General features: G+C 36.4%; 1 protein-coding gene across 3 annotated transcripts in view; it reads left to right on the forward strand.

The window, feature by feature from the left end:
- PDE4D (phosphodiesterase 4D) overlaps positions 1 to 17,913 on the forward strand; it is a 354,587-nt gene that overhangs the window by 251,484 nt on the left and 85,190 nt on the right. For all 3 annotated transcript variants that reach the window (XM_088157223.1, XM_088157224.1, XM_014881794.2), the window contains exons 2-3: positions 4,325 to 4,516; positions 16,727 to 16,763. In XM_088157223.1, the coding sequence (XP_088013349.1) occupies positions 4,325 to 4,516; positions 16,727 to 16,763 (229 nt within the window). The remainder of the gene's footprint in view (positions 1 to 4,324; positions 4,517 to 16,726; positions 16,764 to 17,913) is intronic.

Here is a 17,913-nt window from a genome sequence, read left to right on the forward strand (position 1 = left end):
GAAACCCAACACTAAGATTTTCTATACAGCCTTAATTACAAACTCTTGGGTATAGCGATTATGATGCCATTATTCCTTATATAACTAAAGTCTATATTTTATATACAGGTCTCCACATTTTTTCTTTTAGCAGCCTTGCAGAGAGTACAAAACCACTTTTAGGGACTCAAAAGGAATTCCACGGTTTCTTTCAATAGGCAAAGAAGCTGTGCAGTCTTTAACAATGAAGGAGTGCTGCTACATAGAGTCTTAAGCTAGTCTCTAATAATCTTCCTGAAGTTTGCTTGTGGTGTTATTTGTGCACAGCACAGGGAGCACAGGGAAGATCAGCCATGAATGTTTACAAATCATTCAGTTTTGTCCCCATTTTAGTACAGAGCCTGGATGACAGAAAGTGGGCAAGACGTACAAACAAGATGAATAACCAAACAAGGAAAAAAACTTCTGAATTTCATCTCATGTCAAGTTTGTCAGCATTGAACACCGAATAAGACAGGCTCTAAAGATAAGCACTATACCACTAATGCCTTAAAACATTTTGTCAAAATGCATACACGAAAGTTGCTGAATTATCATTGACTTTTCAGTGCTTTGGCATCTCCAGAGTTGCAGCAAAGCTCTTTGAACATATAAAACTCTGTGATGTCTGTGCCAAGTGCTCCTGTAACCAAAGGCAGTTGCATGCATTATGCAAAGTGCCCAGAGCTGGCTGCGGAGTAATGGTGTAAAATTCTGCCCTTAAATTGCCACTTACTGCCTGTGAAATGAAAGCAAAAGAGATGGTCCTCCTTAGTAACAACTTCCATGAAGATGTTGTTCTGTTTCTCTGTTCTTTCTAATTCTCAGCATATTCTTGCTGTGGCTTAAACTAATTGAGAATGAAAAGATAAATATGAAGCAAACACGACTGACATTTTGCAATTTCTGTTCAGGCAAGTTAAAGATCCTGTCCTATTTTGTGTCTTAAACCTTTGATTTTTTCAGTGTATGCAACAACAAAGAGCAAAGAACTGGTGTGAAAGTTTTCAATTCCCCATTCTGATTCTCTTTTTTTTTTTTTATATAGTGTACTCAGAAGTACAGTTTCTTAAAAATAAAGACTTGTGATTCAGACAAAGAAACAATTTATATGATTTTCATTGTAATAAGTCTTCTTTCGATTTAGAGTTCCACAAGCTTTTGTATCTGAAAGTGTTGGCAAATGTCTCAGAAAGATCTAAATAAGACACTTAACTACTATAACATTTCAGAATATTTTTAATATAAACATAGGATTCTGAAAAAAAAAAAAACAGTTCTGCATTTACACTCTCTTTGTCTGCAGAACTGAACAATTTTTTTCTTGGCGCATATTTTCAGAAAAGACATTTATTTGGAACAGCACGAGGCAAATCCAGCTGATGCATTTGGATCCTGTTTTTTGCTTTTTACACCCATCTAGTGGTCACCACGGAGTACAACAGGGTAAAATATCTCGCCGCAGCAATGTCTTGCACAACCTTGTGGTTACCTGGTGATGCAAACCAAAGGACCTCCCCCAGCTGGCGAAACTACAGTTCTACCTAACAGACATCCAAATTTTAAAAATTCACTATGTTATAATCTGACAGTGAAATCATTTGTAGAAGTCTGCCTTAGTTTCAGACTGGAAGAAATAAGACTGGTAATATAATATTCATATTATGTCCACAAAAGGGGGAATGAAGAAAATAAAACAAAACTGCAAATAAAACCATATTACTTTAATTCAACTGAATAGTTTTGACTCATTTGAGTAATAAATTCCACAGTTAAAGAAATCAATTTAGTATTAACTCTTTATTCAAAATTTTCATCCTGTGAGAGGGACTTATATTAATCTTTATTTATTTATATCCAGCTTTTAACTTTTGAAAGTTCCCAGGCAATTTTATGTGTTTGAAATGACACTGCCATTGCAGAAATTAGTCTTACTGAGAACAGTCTTCTGTTTTACCTAATACTGCAGGAATTATCTGCCCTCTTGCCCTCAATAGAAAAACATAATATACAGACAATGTATTGATCAAGAGTCTGTGTTTTCTTGAAGCTGTCTAAAGAGGAAAAAAGTTATTTAGCTAATGAAGTATAAATGTTAGGAAATTTGGATATGATGAGCTAAACCCTTCACTAGTATTGTGATAATTTTTTGCTCCTGCAATACTTAGGAATTTAAGCTACAAAGATATTGATTGGCTACAAGTAATAGTAGTCATGTTAGTAACAATGGTAATGTGGTTATGATCTAGCAACACTACAAGGTGCAAAGGACATTTTACTGTAACCCTTTTGACCTTTCCAATACATTCTCAAATACTCTTCGTGAACAGATCTTACAGTCATCACAAAGATGCAAAAATAGGGAAAATGAAAGGCAGAGAGGAGCTCTGCACAGTCCAAAATCACCGAGAAGACTGGTGGCAGAACTCTTCATTTGATGTCTCATGGTTTAAGCTTTCTTAGTGTGAGGTTGATAAAGCAGTAGGACAGAAGAAAGTATACAGGCATAATCAAATTAAATCAGTCCAGAGAAGAAGTTTATGTATTTGGATTTACTCACAGGCAATTTTTCTGAAAACTACAATGAGAAGAGAATTAAATTACTATGCTCTCCTGAAGTTTTTTAAATAATATTTTCTGCCCTTATTTTTTTAAAAAAGAGAAACTAACAAACCAACTACATTTGCTTTTCTACATTCAAGATATAAGTGGTGAATACAAAGAAAAGAATATAATCTGAATGTGACAGTAAGCTTGCAGTTCCAGAAATATGTGCAAAGTAAAAAATAAACAATGAAATAAATTATGAGGCAAAAATACATCCTTTGCCAGGTGGTGTGCATCTGTATCAGAATAAGTGGTATATGTTTCTTTGATAAGTTCATTTAAAAAAGGAAGAAAAGTTCATGGGAATGCAGTCACTTCAGCAAAGGATTGAAGTGGCAACCTCATTGGAAAGTCGGGTCAATGGGAAGTAAAACAAGCTGGTACAGAGTAGCATATACCAGCTGTGACACTTGTGCTAGGCCAAAGTCTAATCAACAGCTGACTTGCACTCCTTTTCTCCTGTCATTAGCTGTATTTGGAAACCTACGGGTGTCCTTCAAATGAACACCATTTTCAAAATGGGTACTTTATATGGTTTCAGCAAAAATGCATAATGTGGTGCTTATCTATGTTTAAAAAATCATATGAAAGATCCTGTGCTCATCCCTCATTTTTAAATGCTTTAGCAGGGTTATTTTTGTCCCCATTAGTATGGCAAATGAGCCTAGAGACATGGCCTTGCTAATCCACACATTTGTAATCTCTCAGATTGCATAGTGCAAGACATCCCAACATGAAGCCACATGCTGCAAAAAGCCTCTCTACAGTAGCAAATGCAGCTGTTCCATTCCACACGTTGCCATGAGCACGTCTTCTCAGCACCACCCACCCTGTACCAGTGTTTAATTGTTTGCAGATTCCCGTTCAAGGTCTTTGCACTGATTTTCAAAGACCTTTGTGGAAACATTACCGTCTATGTAAAACAGCATCTACTCTCTCCTTCTCTTTCTTTCTGTTCCCTCGTCCTTCAGCCTTTCGTGAGAAAAGTGTTCTCTAGGAATGATAAGCCTCTTTACCACTCTTCATAGCACACACAGCAAACAAATGCTGAATCTAAACTGTATGGTTCAAAGACACAAATGGCTACAGAGGTTTTGTTGCTTGGCCATTAACAAAGGACTCACTGCTTCCATCTGTTAGTAAAATAGCAAATCTAATGCAGGCAGATGTGCTCAAGCACACACATATGCCTCAATGCCATCCTGGCTCTTTGTTTACTGAGACAAGATAAAGTATGTACTTGAAATATTTCTGTAGTAGCAAAATATTAGGATCAGGTACTCAATAAGAAAAAAGCCCTGAGCTGTCTTAGCAGTGGGAGACAGGATAATTGGTGTCCAGCTCATGAGAGATGCGACCTGAAGAAGTAAATAATGAAATAACATGTTCCCTCTAGTATAGAGCTCATGGATACTCTACATGCAGAGAAGCATAAAGCTTCCTTTATTTCTAATAACATAGGATTTTTCTCTGCCAATTTTATTTTCCTTCAGACTTGGGGATTTTCTTTGTTTATCAGTAATTTTAAAGTATCTCTCTTACGTGACTTGTGTTTTTTCATAGCAGTGGATGTGACCAGGTCTTTATTTCTCCATTACTATCAAGAAGCAATTAGCTGTGATAATTTCTCAGAAGGGTGTTTATTAAATTTTAAAATTCCTGGGTCAATAACATAAAAAATTTTCTCTTCTTTTCACAGTTTCGATGTAGACAATGGTACATCATCCGGACGAAGTCCCTTGGACCCCATGACAAGCCCTGGGTCAGGGCTAATTCTTCAGGCAAATTTTGTCCACAGTCAGCGTAGGGAGTCTTTCCTTTACCGGTCAGACAGTGATTATGATCTGTCTCCAAAGTCCATGTCCAGGAATTCCTCCATTGCCAGTGATATGTAAGTACCTTATAAAATACTATTAGTCTATAATTTGTACAGTGTCAAGATTTTTGCAGCCAAAAGATTTTTTTTTCTTTTTTAAAAATCAAATTGTAATCACTTATGCTAGTGAAGTAATGGGAAATTGTTTGTTTATTTCTTTAATGAAGATTACACTTGTTCCTGCAGCTTTTTGAAGGATATCATGAGGATGTACTTGACATGTTTATGCACTCTATTAGCTTTGACAGAATAATAATGATAGTCAATACTTGTGTACTAAAACACTAAGGAGAACTATTTTCTGACTCTTAAGGTATTTTCAAGAGAATCAACACAAACTCAATTTATGCTTCTTCATGATTTTAAGAAATAGATTCCATTTATTTACAACTGGGGTGTTTTAGGTTTCTAGAGAAAGGATTTAGCAGCTGGCAGAAAATAATATATTTGATAGAGAACAAATTATTTCAAATACCCTCTTAACTAAAAGACAAAATTCTAACAAATTACCTTTTTAAGTTTATTCTGTCCTCTCTCACTGTTCTGTGAAATATGTATGTTCTGCTATTGAGTCATGCTTTTCAAATATGTGTGAACCCCAAGTCTCACGTGTAGTGGAAGTCAGATGCAAATCTCTTGTCTGTTTGTAAGATGCCAAAAATATTTAAACGATTCATCTCCTAGTCACTTCTAATTAAGAGTAATTAATAACCCTTTTTTGTTTGATTGGGTTTTTCTTCCCTATATGGCTCCAAATTTTATGGTCAAATTGATACTTATGGTTCAAATATATATGTAAAATAAAGGATCAGGTTTGTCAGAATACTACAGTGAATGCTGTTTTTTAATGAAGCAAAGACCAATAGATATCTCCCTTAAATAATAAGAGTAGGCACAAAAAAGAATAAGGGTTTTCATAATAATGAGTGAAATTAGAGCTGATATTTAACTTGACGTAATAAATGAACACTCCTATTTTTTTAGCCTATAAAATTTTTAGAACTGATATTTTGTTTAATTATAGCGCTTTTTCTATGTAGAGTGTCAAGGTAAGAAAATTTCCTGCCTTTAGAGAGGGTTAGTGTAAGGTCTATGACTCAGTTAAGATCTGTAAATTGAAATACACATTAAGCTTTGTACCAAGCATGACCAGTTTTTGTTGAGACAAAACAGGTTAGAACAAGAGCAATTGATCTTGCTTTGTTATATAAAAAAAGCATTTTTCTTGGGAATAGCTTACCCCTTCCAGCAAATCTTCCTCTGACAGATATCCTTTTTTTTAGAGGTAGGAGATTCAAGCTTTTAGTATGGCACCTGTACCAGGATAACATTTGTAAAGATTTTTACATTCAGGAGGACAATCCAGCTGACTCCGTTGCTTAGATGAGTCATTTCAATGAAAAATTCAATTAGTGCTCCATTCTTGAACTCATAATCCACCTAATTTCCTAGAATTTTGGTAATATTTCAGCACATGGCAGTAAACTGGATAAACAATATAATTACTGAAACAGCACACATTTTTCCCCTTTCCCCCTTCTCTATTCTTCCTTTCAATTTTTTCTGGAAACACATTTACATTTAAAATTTATTTGACCTCACATCTTGATAGATTTTATAGGTTCAGTTAGGTAGAAAAAGCAGCTGATGGTAAGAAAGGAAAAGCACATAAAATGGAATGGAGTGGGGGTCAGTAGTATTGTTTCAATTATCCCTTTGAAGAAATAACATGGTCTTTTATAATAATAAAAGCAGGACATGGAGATTATATAAAGAGATTAGGAAAAGCTGGTAAAGTTTGTGAACTGGAGAGGTGAATAGTTCAGACAGGAAGACACAAGGTCCAAGGCAGATGAGCACAGGTGTGTTGTGAAGCCTCTCTCTGGGATTTCCAGCACAGATAAGGATGTGCAAGAAAAAAAGAAGTAACTGAGTGAGGCAGTGAGACAATATGAGAAATTACAGTTCAGGATCTGTGATGAAAGACAGGAAAGCAAGTTTAAAGGGAAGGAGAATAAAGAATGTGGAAAAAAAACCAAAACAAACAACAGAGAAAATTCCCGACAGCAACACAGAGGAGAAAGGGAGTAGTATCTAGATGAAAGATGTGCAAAATCATTATTGGAAAAATTGTCAGGTCTATATTTGAAGACATTATTGAAGCAGAGAGCTGTGTGGATGTCTTGCTGAGGTAGCCTGACTGCTTAATGCTGACTTGTTTGAACTCCTGAAGCTGCCCAGAACTTGCAAATGCAGGAAGAGGTAGAAGTGATAACACTTTTTATGCCCTTTTTGTTAAGGGATCACTGCCCTGGTTAATGGAGCAAGAGATCAAATTAGTAGAGAATTTCTGTTCTAGCAAAACCCAGGTCTCTAATCAGTTTAAAAAAATAGGTTCCTAGAAAAAGAAGCCAATAAGCTGTCCACTGCTGCATCACAGCCCATGTTTTATGCCACGCTGAAGGGTGAAAACATGTATACCCTGTGATTCTAGTAGTAGACCAGAGGATAGCAGTCTAGACCAGAGGACCAAGACATTCTCAGTAGAGAAGTCTGTCCAAGCCCCACTGTGTCTTCTGAGTAAGAAGACATCTTATGACCTCTTGTTTAACTCTGTTCTCCCCTTTCCACAAGCTCTCAGAACACAGCTCAGACCCAGCCTCCTGGTCTTCTCAGAACTTGGCCAACTGAACCTCTCTCATAAAAAAGCAACTGCTGGGGGAGCTTTAAAGCCTTCTTTAGAGAAGCTCAGCATTGTTTTTTCCATCAACTTATCACTATAAGCTCCAACTAGTATTCTTAAACAAAATTTGCCTATTTCTATTAAAACTTACTTAAAGTTTTAAAAGGAGCAGAACCCAATAAATACTGACTGTGGAGAACTGCAGGGTCACTGGTCTGGGGATCTGCTGAATGGCCACCATGCACTCCTTCCATGAGCTGGACAACCTACTGCTACTCTGACAGTAACTTCTGAAGACAGCAGCATCAAGCTGATAAAATTTACTCCAGGACATTTTCCCTATAACTACTGTCACTGTTCTTATCCTCTAAGAATCTAAAGCAAGCTTATTCTTTTGTTTCTGAGACAGTAAGGCCTAGTTTTATTAATAAAAGATTATGATTACGAATCTTAAGTTATGGAGAAAAAAACCCTTTTTCATGAAAGGTGCTAGCCAGGATTCTAGGACAACAGACAAGACATGCATTTACTGAGATGAGTAATTGAACTTCAGTTTAACAAATTAGAAATAATTGTCTTTTCTCCAGAAAAATTGCAACTGAAATTCCTTTTATGTATCATATTATTTCCTAGGAATTGCTGATATAACTGTATCATGGGTATTACCGGCTGAATATGGACAGTTAAACTTCAAAGTCCAGGCTACTCTAAAAACATCTTTTAGGAATCATTTTCAATGTGTGACTCTGTTTAGAAACAATATTTAGTTTAAAAATTTATTAAATTACTTGAGACATTTATTTGTTATAGAAAGAAATGTACCTCCATCACTTTAGGAAAAGACAGGCATATATTTTTCTTCATTGTGTTTTGCTTTTTTGTTTTTAAGATCCTTAAATGAAGTTCTAGGTTGCAGCTTAAATTAATCTAAGTAATTTGCAGGTTATTTACAATTTTTTTTAGTTATAAACAAAAAAAAAATTGGAAAAAAAAGCAATGACTGTCATTTCTGGTTGTTTAACAAATTTTACAGGTGGAATTCAAAACAAAGAACTCAACTTAGAATGCAACTAGCTTAAAGTTGAATAATAAATTTGTGTTAACTTTGTTGATCAGGAAATCAGTTATATTGGAAAACAAAGATAAAGCATTTTTGCATTGAGGAGACTTTATCTGATTTTTATTCAGGGGAGAATTTTTGTTGATGAAATGTAAATTTATTTACTTTCAAGCAATACGGAATCACGATTGGTTTTGTGTGAGATTGCTAAAAACTTACAATTTTCCAAATACAGCTCTCAGTTGTTGAAAAAAACACTTCCTTTTTAAACACTCAATGTTTTACTCTCTTTTTTCCCTGCTCTGGAAATAATGGATGTTTGAAGGAAAATAACAAGTTACTACTGAAGTCACAACCAAAACAGACAATTCCTACATCTTTTCAGTCACAGGTGGCATGCTCTTAAAAATATGATACCAAAGCCAATTCTTAGCTGGGATTTCAGGTATCTCACAACACCAGTACTCCCTGGGCTTGCAGCAATCATCTGCTGTGGAGGGGAAGGGTGGATGTGTGCCTTTTGTATGCCTGCAATACTGAAGGATGGGAGCACTGTGAAGAAAGACAACTTTGTAAAAAGGACTTGAATGTTTTGGGGGGGCGGAGATTCCTTTTGGACTGCTTTTATAGTTCAGTGATAACCTAAGTGCACAGGTCAAATTTATTTCAAAACCCAGAAGAACATTAGCTGTCATTCCACCCTTCAGGCACAAACTGAACATTCTGAATTCTTTTAATGGCATTAATGCTCAGTTGTAGAGTTCAGTCCCTGAAAGTGTACAATCTGATTTTTTTTCTTGTTTTCTTGAAGTCAGCTTGTTTTTTCTTGCGTACGTGTAGGGATCTTTGTGTGTTGTTAAGGGACCATTTTTTAATAAACCTTGAAACTATCTGTGGCTGGCTGATACCTAGCTCTCTCAGGCTGGGTTGCATTGCATGAATGCCTTGTTCTCAGCATCTCTGCTATTTCTTTTAAAGAGTGAAGCTTTCAACCTGCATCAGTAGGAGGCTCACATGGAAAGTCATATGGTCTTATTCTTCAGCAGCACCCATATTAGTTTTAAACACTTAAACATGTGGGACAGGGACAAGCAGGGTACCAAATACCTGGTGATTAAAAGTAGTTCCAGGCAACACATTTTATTATCAATTGCAACAAGGTAAGAGTTTATGTGTCAGCTAATGCAATCAAAAGTCCCTAATAGTAACAGGTTGAGTGGCACTAACTTGATTGCTTCAAGTCATGTATGCAAACCCAGTGACTAATTTTCTTGAACCTGAGAAGAAAACAGAACTACTCTGTATTCTCTGATGCCTGTTTATTTTTCAGCCTTGATACAGTTAAATTATGATTGTGGTTGTATGAACAGTCCAACAGTGGTACTGCTCAGTTGGCCTGGACTCCTCTGATTGAGTCCAGCATTTTTCTAATTCAAAATCCTATCTTCTCTGGCTTAATCCAGCCTCTCCTTCAACACGCAGAGCCCCAAGCTGCTGTAGCTTCTTCTCCCTTGCCATGGCCTCAGTGACCCCCCGGCTTTTTTAGAAGGAAAACCACCTGCAACAGTGAAACACTCTGGCAAGGCAATCCTCTGTTTCCCTTCAGGACCGAATAATTCTGTCATAAATAGAGACATGTTGCTCAGTTGGCCACCATTCTCCTGTAATCTATATGGTCTGCTATATAAATTAAATCAGTGAAGCTTGGTGGATGACTAGGGAAGTACAATATAAATGATTTCTTGAGTTGTCTGTGTTTTTTTATGTTGCAGAAATCATGCTGGCATCCTATTATGATGGTCCACTACATCACTACCTGCATGATTTCCTCAGGCAGATTACACAAGTCAGATGTGTGAGTGCAGTGTCTTTGGAAAAGGTTTAAGCTTGTGAGCAAAGTAGCTGGGACTGACATAAGAGGTCCTGATGGTCCTCAAACTTTTCCAAAGGTGTTAGGAGGCTTTCTTGGTAGATGGAAGAAGGAGTGTAGTGTTCCTACAGCACATTTTATAGGGAAAAAGTAGTAATACTTCCTGGATTTTTGAGATAGCCAATTCTGATTCCAGCTCACCCAGCAATTCTGAATGAAGCTTCTGGATTTGATGAGTCTTGGCTCAGACCGCTTTTACAGAGACCTAAAATATCTCTTGTCACCCAGAAAAATCTTTTATTTTATTTTTTTAAATCTGGTCAAAAGCAGAGGCACTGTGAAAGGGAGCTATTGATACACAGTGCGGTGTACACGTAGCCAGATAGTCCCTGGATTAAACCTCAAAATGCTGATTTAGAATTGTTAACACTCTTCCTTTCCAGTTCCTTAGTCTGTAACAGACATGGTCCTTTTGTCTTTCTAAGTCTTGAGAGCCTCCAATTTTGGCTGCTAACGCAGTTCAGCTTGAATTAAGATTGCAGTTTGGGTAACCTAACACTGATGACTGCAACAGGGTAGATTCCAAGAATTCACAGGCTTCTTTCACACCTAATCAAGAGTATCTTCAGGACCTGAGATGCTAAAAAGATGACATGAAAAATTAAAGTATTTTCTTATATAAAATATAAGTTGTATCTGGAAAACTCCAGGTATTTTAGTACATAACATATGCGTATTAGCCAAATGTAACAATCCACATTTGGTTTGAGTATTTTGGATATCTGATTGTAAGGCAGACAGTAATTGTTTTCTTCATTGACATCATAGTGGACTAACTTGATTTGTGCTCCCTATGAAGTCAATTGGGGTCTTTGGAAAGACATATCTGAAGTTTTTACAAGTGATGTTTATGCTGGAGAATGTTTTTCTCCCTTTAATGTGTCTCTCTAAATCTCACTTGTTTAGTTAGACACTCCAAGGAGAATTACTATAACCAGCATTTCTTTTGGCTGGGATAATGGACTTCTCAGGTGCTGTGGCTTTTCTGAGCCAATCCTCCTTCATCTGGTTAAGCTCAATTAAATTAACTGTACTGAACTCCCAATATTGCAGCAATACTTTTATACTAATTAGGGCTAGCTGTGCTGCTGAATTAGACAGATGTATCAGGAGGACATAACTACACAGTGTTATAGAAAATTGTGGTGCTCTGAAACACTCAGACAATAGTTGATGAGAGTCTGCTTCATTCAGGGTCTAATTTCTGTGGCTTCAAGTAGCTCATTTTTAACAATTCTCTTATGTACACGTTCTCAGAAATAAATAAATGCTCTGAGAAAAACAACCCCTTCCTCTTAGTTCATGGCTACAATATCAATTTTAATTGCTTGTTCTCTCAGCCTTAAATCCCAGCCTGCTCTCAGTGCCATAGTCTCTATCTCCTGCTTGAGGTGGTTGATCATCCCCCAGATTGTGTTTACCCTTTCAAAAACATGCAAATTACTAATAACCCACTGGCTATCTAGAAAAATCTGTTACCACATTTCATAGTGTGGGCAAAACTCTAAAAGCTGCCACTTACACTCATTTAGTTTTGGCTTTTTGAGCAAGGCCTAAGCCATCTCAGGATTAGAAAATTTTTCTCAAAGTCTTTAAAAATTGAGATGACATGACTTAAGCACTATTCCTGCAGAATAAGCTGACTTGGAGCACTGTGATTTCTGACTTCACAAAGTCAATTTTGCAAATATGTTTGTATTTTCCAAATGCAGATGATGATGATAAAGATCAAGCTGCATGGAGCAGGCAGCCACTGCTGCTCACTGTCCTCAAAGAACAGTTTCTCATGGCTAGTACCATTACATGATATTTCCATGGCCCTATCACACGTTGCAACCTAGAATTATCTTTCATTGTTACTAAAATGTGAATCTGAGCAATATGATTACTTCAGCATACCCAATTCATATGTTTTGTGTGTGCATATTTGGTTTCAAATATGACATTTTATTGGGACAGAAAAGAAAATCCTGGCAGTTAGGGTACTCTACCAGCTTATTCTCCATCTTTCATTTGTGGTTTTTTTATATGGTATAATTGTGTTCCGGCGTATATGCAAACAAAACACAAATGTTTCATCTAACCTGAGACATGCTATTGGACAGTAAGTCTGATGTAGCCATGTATAAAGAAATGAGTGGATGCTATGTTTAATCCAAATCTAGATATTTACACTGCAAAAGGCACCTGCCATATATTTTGTGTAGCATCCATCTTATTTTTATTTTTTACATTGTATATAGACAGTGTGCATTCTTTAAAAATGGAATAAATTCATTTGACAATGTTCATAAATTCATGACAGCTCTTGATGTGGAGCTTCATTCAGAGGTTCCATACAGCCACTGTCCTCTTGGGCTTTTCTATTCAGTTGGTAGCTTTATTCTTTCAAATGATGTATGTCCAAAGTTTTTAGCCAGAGAATCCAACATGGACTATGCCAGCTGGATTTAAGGCCTGACCAGCATCCTCAGCCAGTACTTTTCCTGGGGATATATGTAAGGTTTTGATTCAAGTGGAGGAGTATTACAAACCAGGGAGATCATACTTTAAACCGGTACATTTGTGTCAAACTGGTGTGAATATGTGTTGTATGTTTTTCTCCTCGCCAAATAATGCAGAGCTCCTATTTATCCTGTTTATATCTGACAACTTCAATGCATGTCCTCAAGATCAGTTAGTTGGTATTCATATGAAAGTCTAGAGAGACCTAGAAAGACTTAATCTGTATTTACTGTGGCCTTTAGAAAGACAAACCTCCACTCTCCTCGTGGTTTCTAAAGCCTGGGATTTCCTTCTCCTTAATGGATGTCGTGAATTTTTTCTGACTACTACAAAAAGCATCCACTCTTTCTTAACTGTATCCTGATAGGTCTGCAGAATATCTCTAGTAACTTCTCTTATTAGACGTTATATTAAATTGTGACAGTCTAATTATGAGGTAAAGGTTATGCAGTCACCCTGTCTTATCCTTGTGTTAATCTTCCTGCCTGCTTCTCGGTCTGCCGATTCATCCCTAAGTTCTTACTAATAAGGGAAAAGTTAATTACCATTCTGTGATTGGGATAGAAGAGAAAAATTGATGCCAATCCTGAGGAAAGGAAGCAGAACTTTTGTACTGAACATGTTCAACTACCTTCTGACTCAATACAGCACTTTCATCTCTTCTTCAGGATGGGGATCAGCATAGGTTATATGATGAGAGTTCAAGTGTCATATAGGAAATGTTAGGAAAAAAAGACAGAAATTTGCAGAAGTCTAGGCTTCACCACTTTATTGTGGCTAACATCTGGCAATGTGGTATATAAACTTTGGTCTGCTAAAGAAAATAGGGTTTTTTTTTTTCATGTTACAGTTATTCATATCATGTGGGCTGGAGCATGTTTTAGCAATGTTCTATGGCAGTGGAGAACTGATAATTTTAAATTTTGGGGCTATGTGAAAATTATTCTTTTTCTTAATAGTCCAAATATTCTTAAACCTGTATTTCCTTTGAAAAATGAAGATGTGAACAAGTATGCCAGACATTCTAGTTAAGAGAATCTAACACTGATGTGGACAATTTCTTCTAACTTTAATGGTTAATACCTCTGTCTGTAGTTAGAAGCTTGTGACATATTGTAGTATTTACACACCCTAATGCTGCTTCTGTGTGGCACTATCCTGTCTAGAATTCAGCAAGAGTCACCCATCAGCTTCCATGTCATTTAGAAACAGGAGGACACTTATACATTGTAGTGTTTATTACGCTGTAGTACGCTGTGTATCAATGGCATTTTGAATCATATGTTCTTGCTTTTCTGTACAAAAATTACCACAGCTTCTTTGTCCATGTCTGCTCCGTTTTTGAACTCTCACCTTGTTCATATTTTCTGACCCAATGTGACCACCTTTTACAATTGCAAGTGGTCTGGTGAGTGCTAAATTGTTTTGCTAAAGCTTTGGATATCTGTACTTTCAGTATCAGATTCACTAAAATAATGATAATATCTGGAATTGTTGCTCTTGACACAAGAGTGATTTGAAAAGTGAAAAGTAAGTCCTGGCTTGATTTCAGTTTTTAAATTACTACTTAATCATGTCTCTTCTAAAAAATAACAAGCTACAGTATGATATCAGTGTTCTTCAGTGAAATGCAGTCCAGAAGCAGCTCAAATAGAATTAAGTTTAAAAATGAGAAAAGTGGGATCATGTTATTTTGCATAAAAGAAAACTAGATCCTCCAGGACAGAAAGCCAAGAACATGTAGCTGTTGTTGCCTTTTATGAGCGCCTCAGCATCCAAGGAGTGGCAAACAGAGGCTAAATAGGAAGAAGAGGAAGTATAATCTCCAATAAAGAATCCCACAAGAGATTTTGAGGAGGACAATCTCATTTTGATATTTTTTGCCAATCTGAACATAACTTCTAGTGACTATGTTTCAAGAGTTGTCTGGTACTTTGAGGCACTGGTGAATATTTTGTGCATTTGTGTACTATATTGGGCATTCAGTGTTTGCTACTGACATGCTAGAAAGAACTATCTCCATGTCTTCACTGTCTTATTTACAGGTAGAAAAAATTGAATATTTTGGTTTTTGTGTAGTGCTGCTGCTACTTGTAAACACTTTCATCTTCAGAATTCTGCCCCTTCATAATTTCAATATATGCAAATTAGACTAGATCACTAAAAAATGGTGGTATGTTTTGAGCTGGGCCCCCTTTAAGTGTTAAAACAGAAGCAAAAAATGGAGTAGCTCTACACAAATAACAAAAATATCCTTTATAAAACATAAGAAATTAAAGGACTACCGAGAAACATTTAAGCCAGCTGTCACATATCAGATAATGCCATTTCACAGAACTCGAAGACAAAGAGCATAATTTTCCTGGAAGTGAAGTAGCATAGTCACACTCTCTTTCAATGCAGAACAGGATAAAAAAAATGAAAAGAGGCATTTGGCTTATCTTCTTCTAAAGCCTTTGTGTAATTCATTAAGCAACCCTTATCTAAAATTATAGTGTAGGGTATTTGCCAGTGTTTTCCTGACCCAATGAAAACATAAAGAGATACTAAACCCAGCTGGTCATTAACTCTCCTGTTAATACTCAGGGCTGATTCATGTCTATTGTACCCGATTGGATTTGGCTTCCTTGGGCAATTAAAGCCTCCGAGTTCCTCCCATGGAGGACATGATTCTTTTGGTTTGTTCTGAGACTCAGGTTTATATGCTTTCCATCCAGTCTGGGCCTATGGTTTCACCTGAAGCAACACTCTATTCCAACCACTCCTGCAAAGACTGTGTTCAAAGTGCAGATTTCATCCACAAGGTGTTTAAAAATCCATTCTTTTATTGCAAAAGGAATAACAGAGATGATAATAAAAATGGCTACAAAGTTACTTTCATTCTAATGATACTAACACACCACTAACATACTATTCATACTAACATTCTAATCATCTTTAATATTGGGGTGTTTTTTTTCATCCTTACAGACTGATTGTATAGTGGTACAGATTGCATATACTGCTTTTTAATTAGGTTTTTGCAGTATCTGCACACCATTCCTGTCTTGTGGACAGTATATAGATTATAGGAATAATGTTGTGGCAAGTCAAACACAAGTCACATTTCTCTATTTATCAGCCTTTTTCTAATTAGATCTTCATGGACTTGAAATCCAATGTTCAAAACTCATATTTTATACTTAAACTTAAATAACATTAAAATAGCACCAAATCAATGGGAGTTTCTGTTAGAAGTTGCAAGTTGTAATTTATCATGATAAATTTACTGCAGGGAAGTACAAGAAAATTAAAAACGTATTTTTGTCTTTGGAAAATTTATTTTCACCTTGATTGCTGCCATATACTGCAAATGGCAAATTTTCCCTTTCCCTATGTGTTGACTCTACATCCTCAGTGCTGCAGATGCTCCTTTTATGCCCATCAATCTACTTTACAGGACTGTAGTTTTTGACAACCGTTTCAAGTAGCAGTTTTCCATGCTGAAGAGAAGGAACCCTACTTTCTCCTCCTGCCATTTGCCCTACAGTGTGTCATCTGGGCACCTTGTCCATGCATCCCTCCCCATGGAAGTGAGGTTTCCACAGTGACAGCATGCCCTTGGTCACAGGCCCCCTAACTACAGAGGTGTCAGCCAGTTTGGAAGTTTTAGGATGTTTTTGTTCATCTATGGTGCGCTGTCCAGCCATCCACCTGTTCCATCCTCACAAGCCTGGTGACAGCCCGCAGTGGAGTCCCTTTTGGAATGTTCACCTCCATCCTTTGGGATGACATGTCTGTAGAGTAATGCTGGATGGTCAGTCACCTTCCCAATGCACAGCACAGAAAGTGGCTGGTCTGTCAGCCTTCCCATAGACTTGCCAGGCAGCTGGGCAGTAACTAAGGTGATACTTGCTTTTCAAAGAATGTGTGGAGCCATAATAGAGTGTAATTGCAGAAGAATAAAGCTGGAGTTACCTATACTGCATTGTAAAACCTGATTATCTTTCTGTTAAAGCAGCAAATTTTTGGTGATACCTAACTTACAACTCTGCTTATTTTTTTCAGACATGGAGATGACTTGATTGTGACACCATTTGCTCAGGTAGGCACAGCTTTGCCACATTTCTCACATGGCCTTGTAATTTAAAGACAAAATGGTCAAATAGTTGTCTTCTGCTGTAGATATTATATATGCTTGAAACAAGAAAAGTGTTTTAATATAAAGTCATAAATCTCCCACTCTGTTAAATATACCTCTCTTTCTTAACACTTTTTGCTTATCTGAAAAGTTGAAGTGCAACAGCATGATAAATACCTTTGGTCTCCTTCCAAATACTGTAGCAAGCCGTCATGATTAAGACAAATTTCTGATTCCTGTTATTATGTTATTTTTCTAATTGCAATTTCTCCATTTGAACATCTTTTATGCATTAAATACAATGAGATTTTTAGACATGAGATACATTTTACCCAGAACACTTATGTTCCTCTACAAAACCAGGTTTGCTTTTTCTATTCAGATTCTAGTTTATAAAATACCATCCCAAAATTCTTTATAATTCAGATAAAAATGCCACAATTTTTCACAATAGAGATGCCTTGTAAAGTATGAAAGGTTAGCATTGCTATACCTTGAACTCATGATGATGGGTGTTACTCCAAAACAGATCGGAATTATAGTCAAATCACTGTAATTATGAAGTCATATGTGATTGAAGGTGGATGGAAAGCAAAAGGTTGAGTCACACAGGAGTCTCAAGTAAGAATAAAGTGTCAGCTTCAGACACACTGTACAGGTTGCTTTAGTTGCTGAAAGAATATTAATTTAACAGTTTATTATATATTTAATTACATTGTAAACAGATGCAGTGTTTATAAGACTCAATCAAGTCAATATGAATAAAACCACCATCTTTTACTAGCAGAGAAAAGATTAAGCAAGGGCTTTTTATAAAAATACTCTGAAATCTCCACTGTATCCTGAACATGCAGATTTGATGACATGTATAATTGGTTTTAATCGACACTGAATTTAAAATAAGTGAGTTTGTTTTCTGACTTTCAGAAAGAAAAACATAACCAAATAAATACTGTTTAGTTAACCAAATGTGTTTTTTATTATCTTAATTCATTTGGAAATTTCCTCCAATGACTTGAATACTGCCAGTCATTGCTAGTCCTTAAATACTTGCTGTTACAAGCTTTCATTAATTTATTCTTTTTTCTTCAGAGTCCTACTCCATTCTTACCTC

This window comes from Sturnus vulgaris, chromosome Z (assembly GCF_052056855.1).
Source record: "Sturnus vulgaris isolate bStuVul1 chromosome Z, bStuVul1.hap1, whole genome shotgun sequence".
In the NCBI taxonomy this organism is placed as follows: domain Eukaryota; kingdom Metazoa; phylum Chordata; class Aves; order Passeriformes; family Sturnidae; genus Sturnus; species Sturnus vulgaris.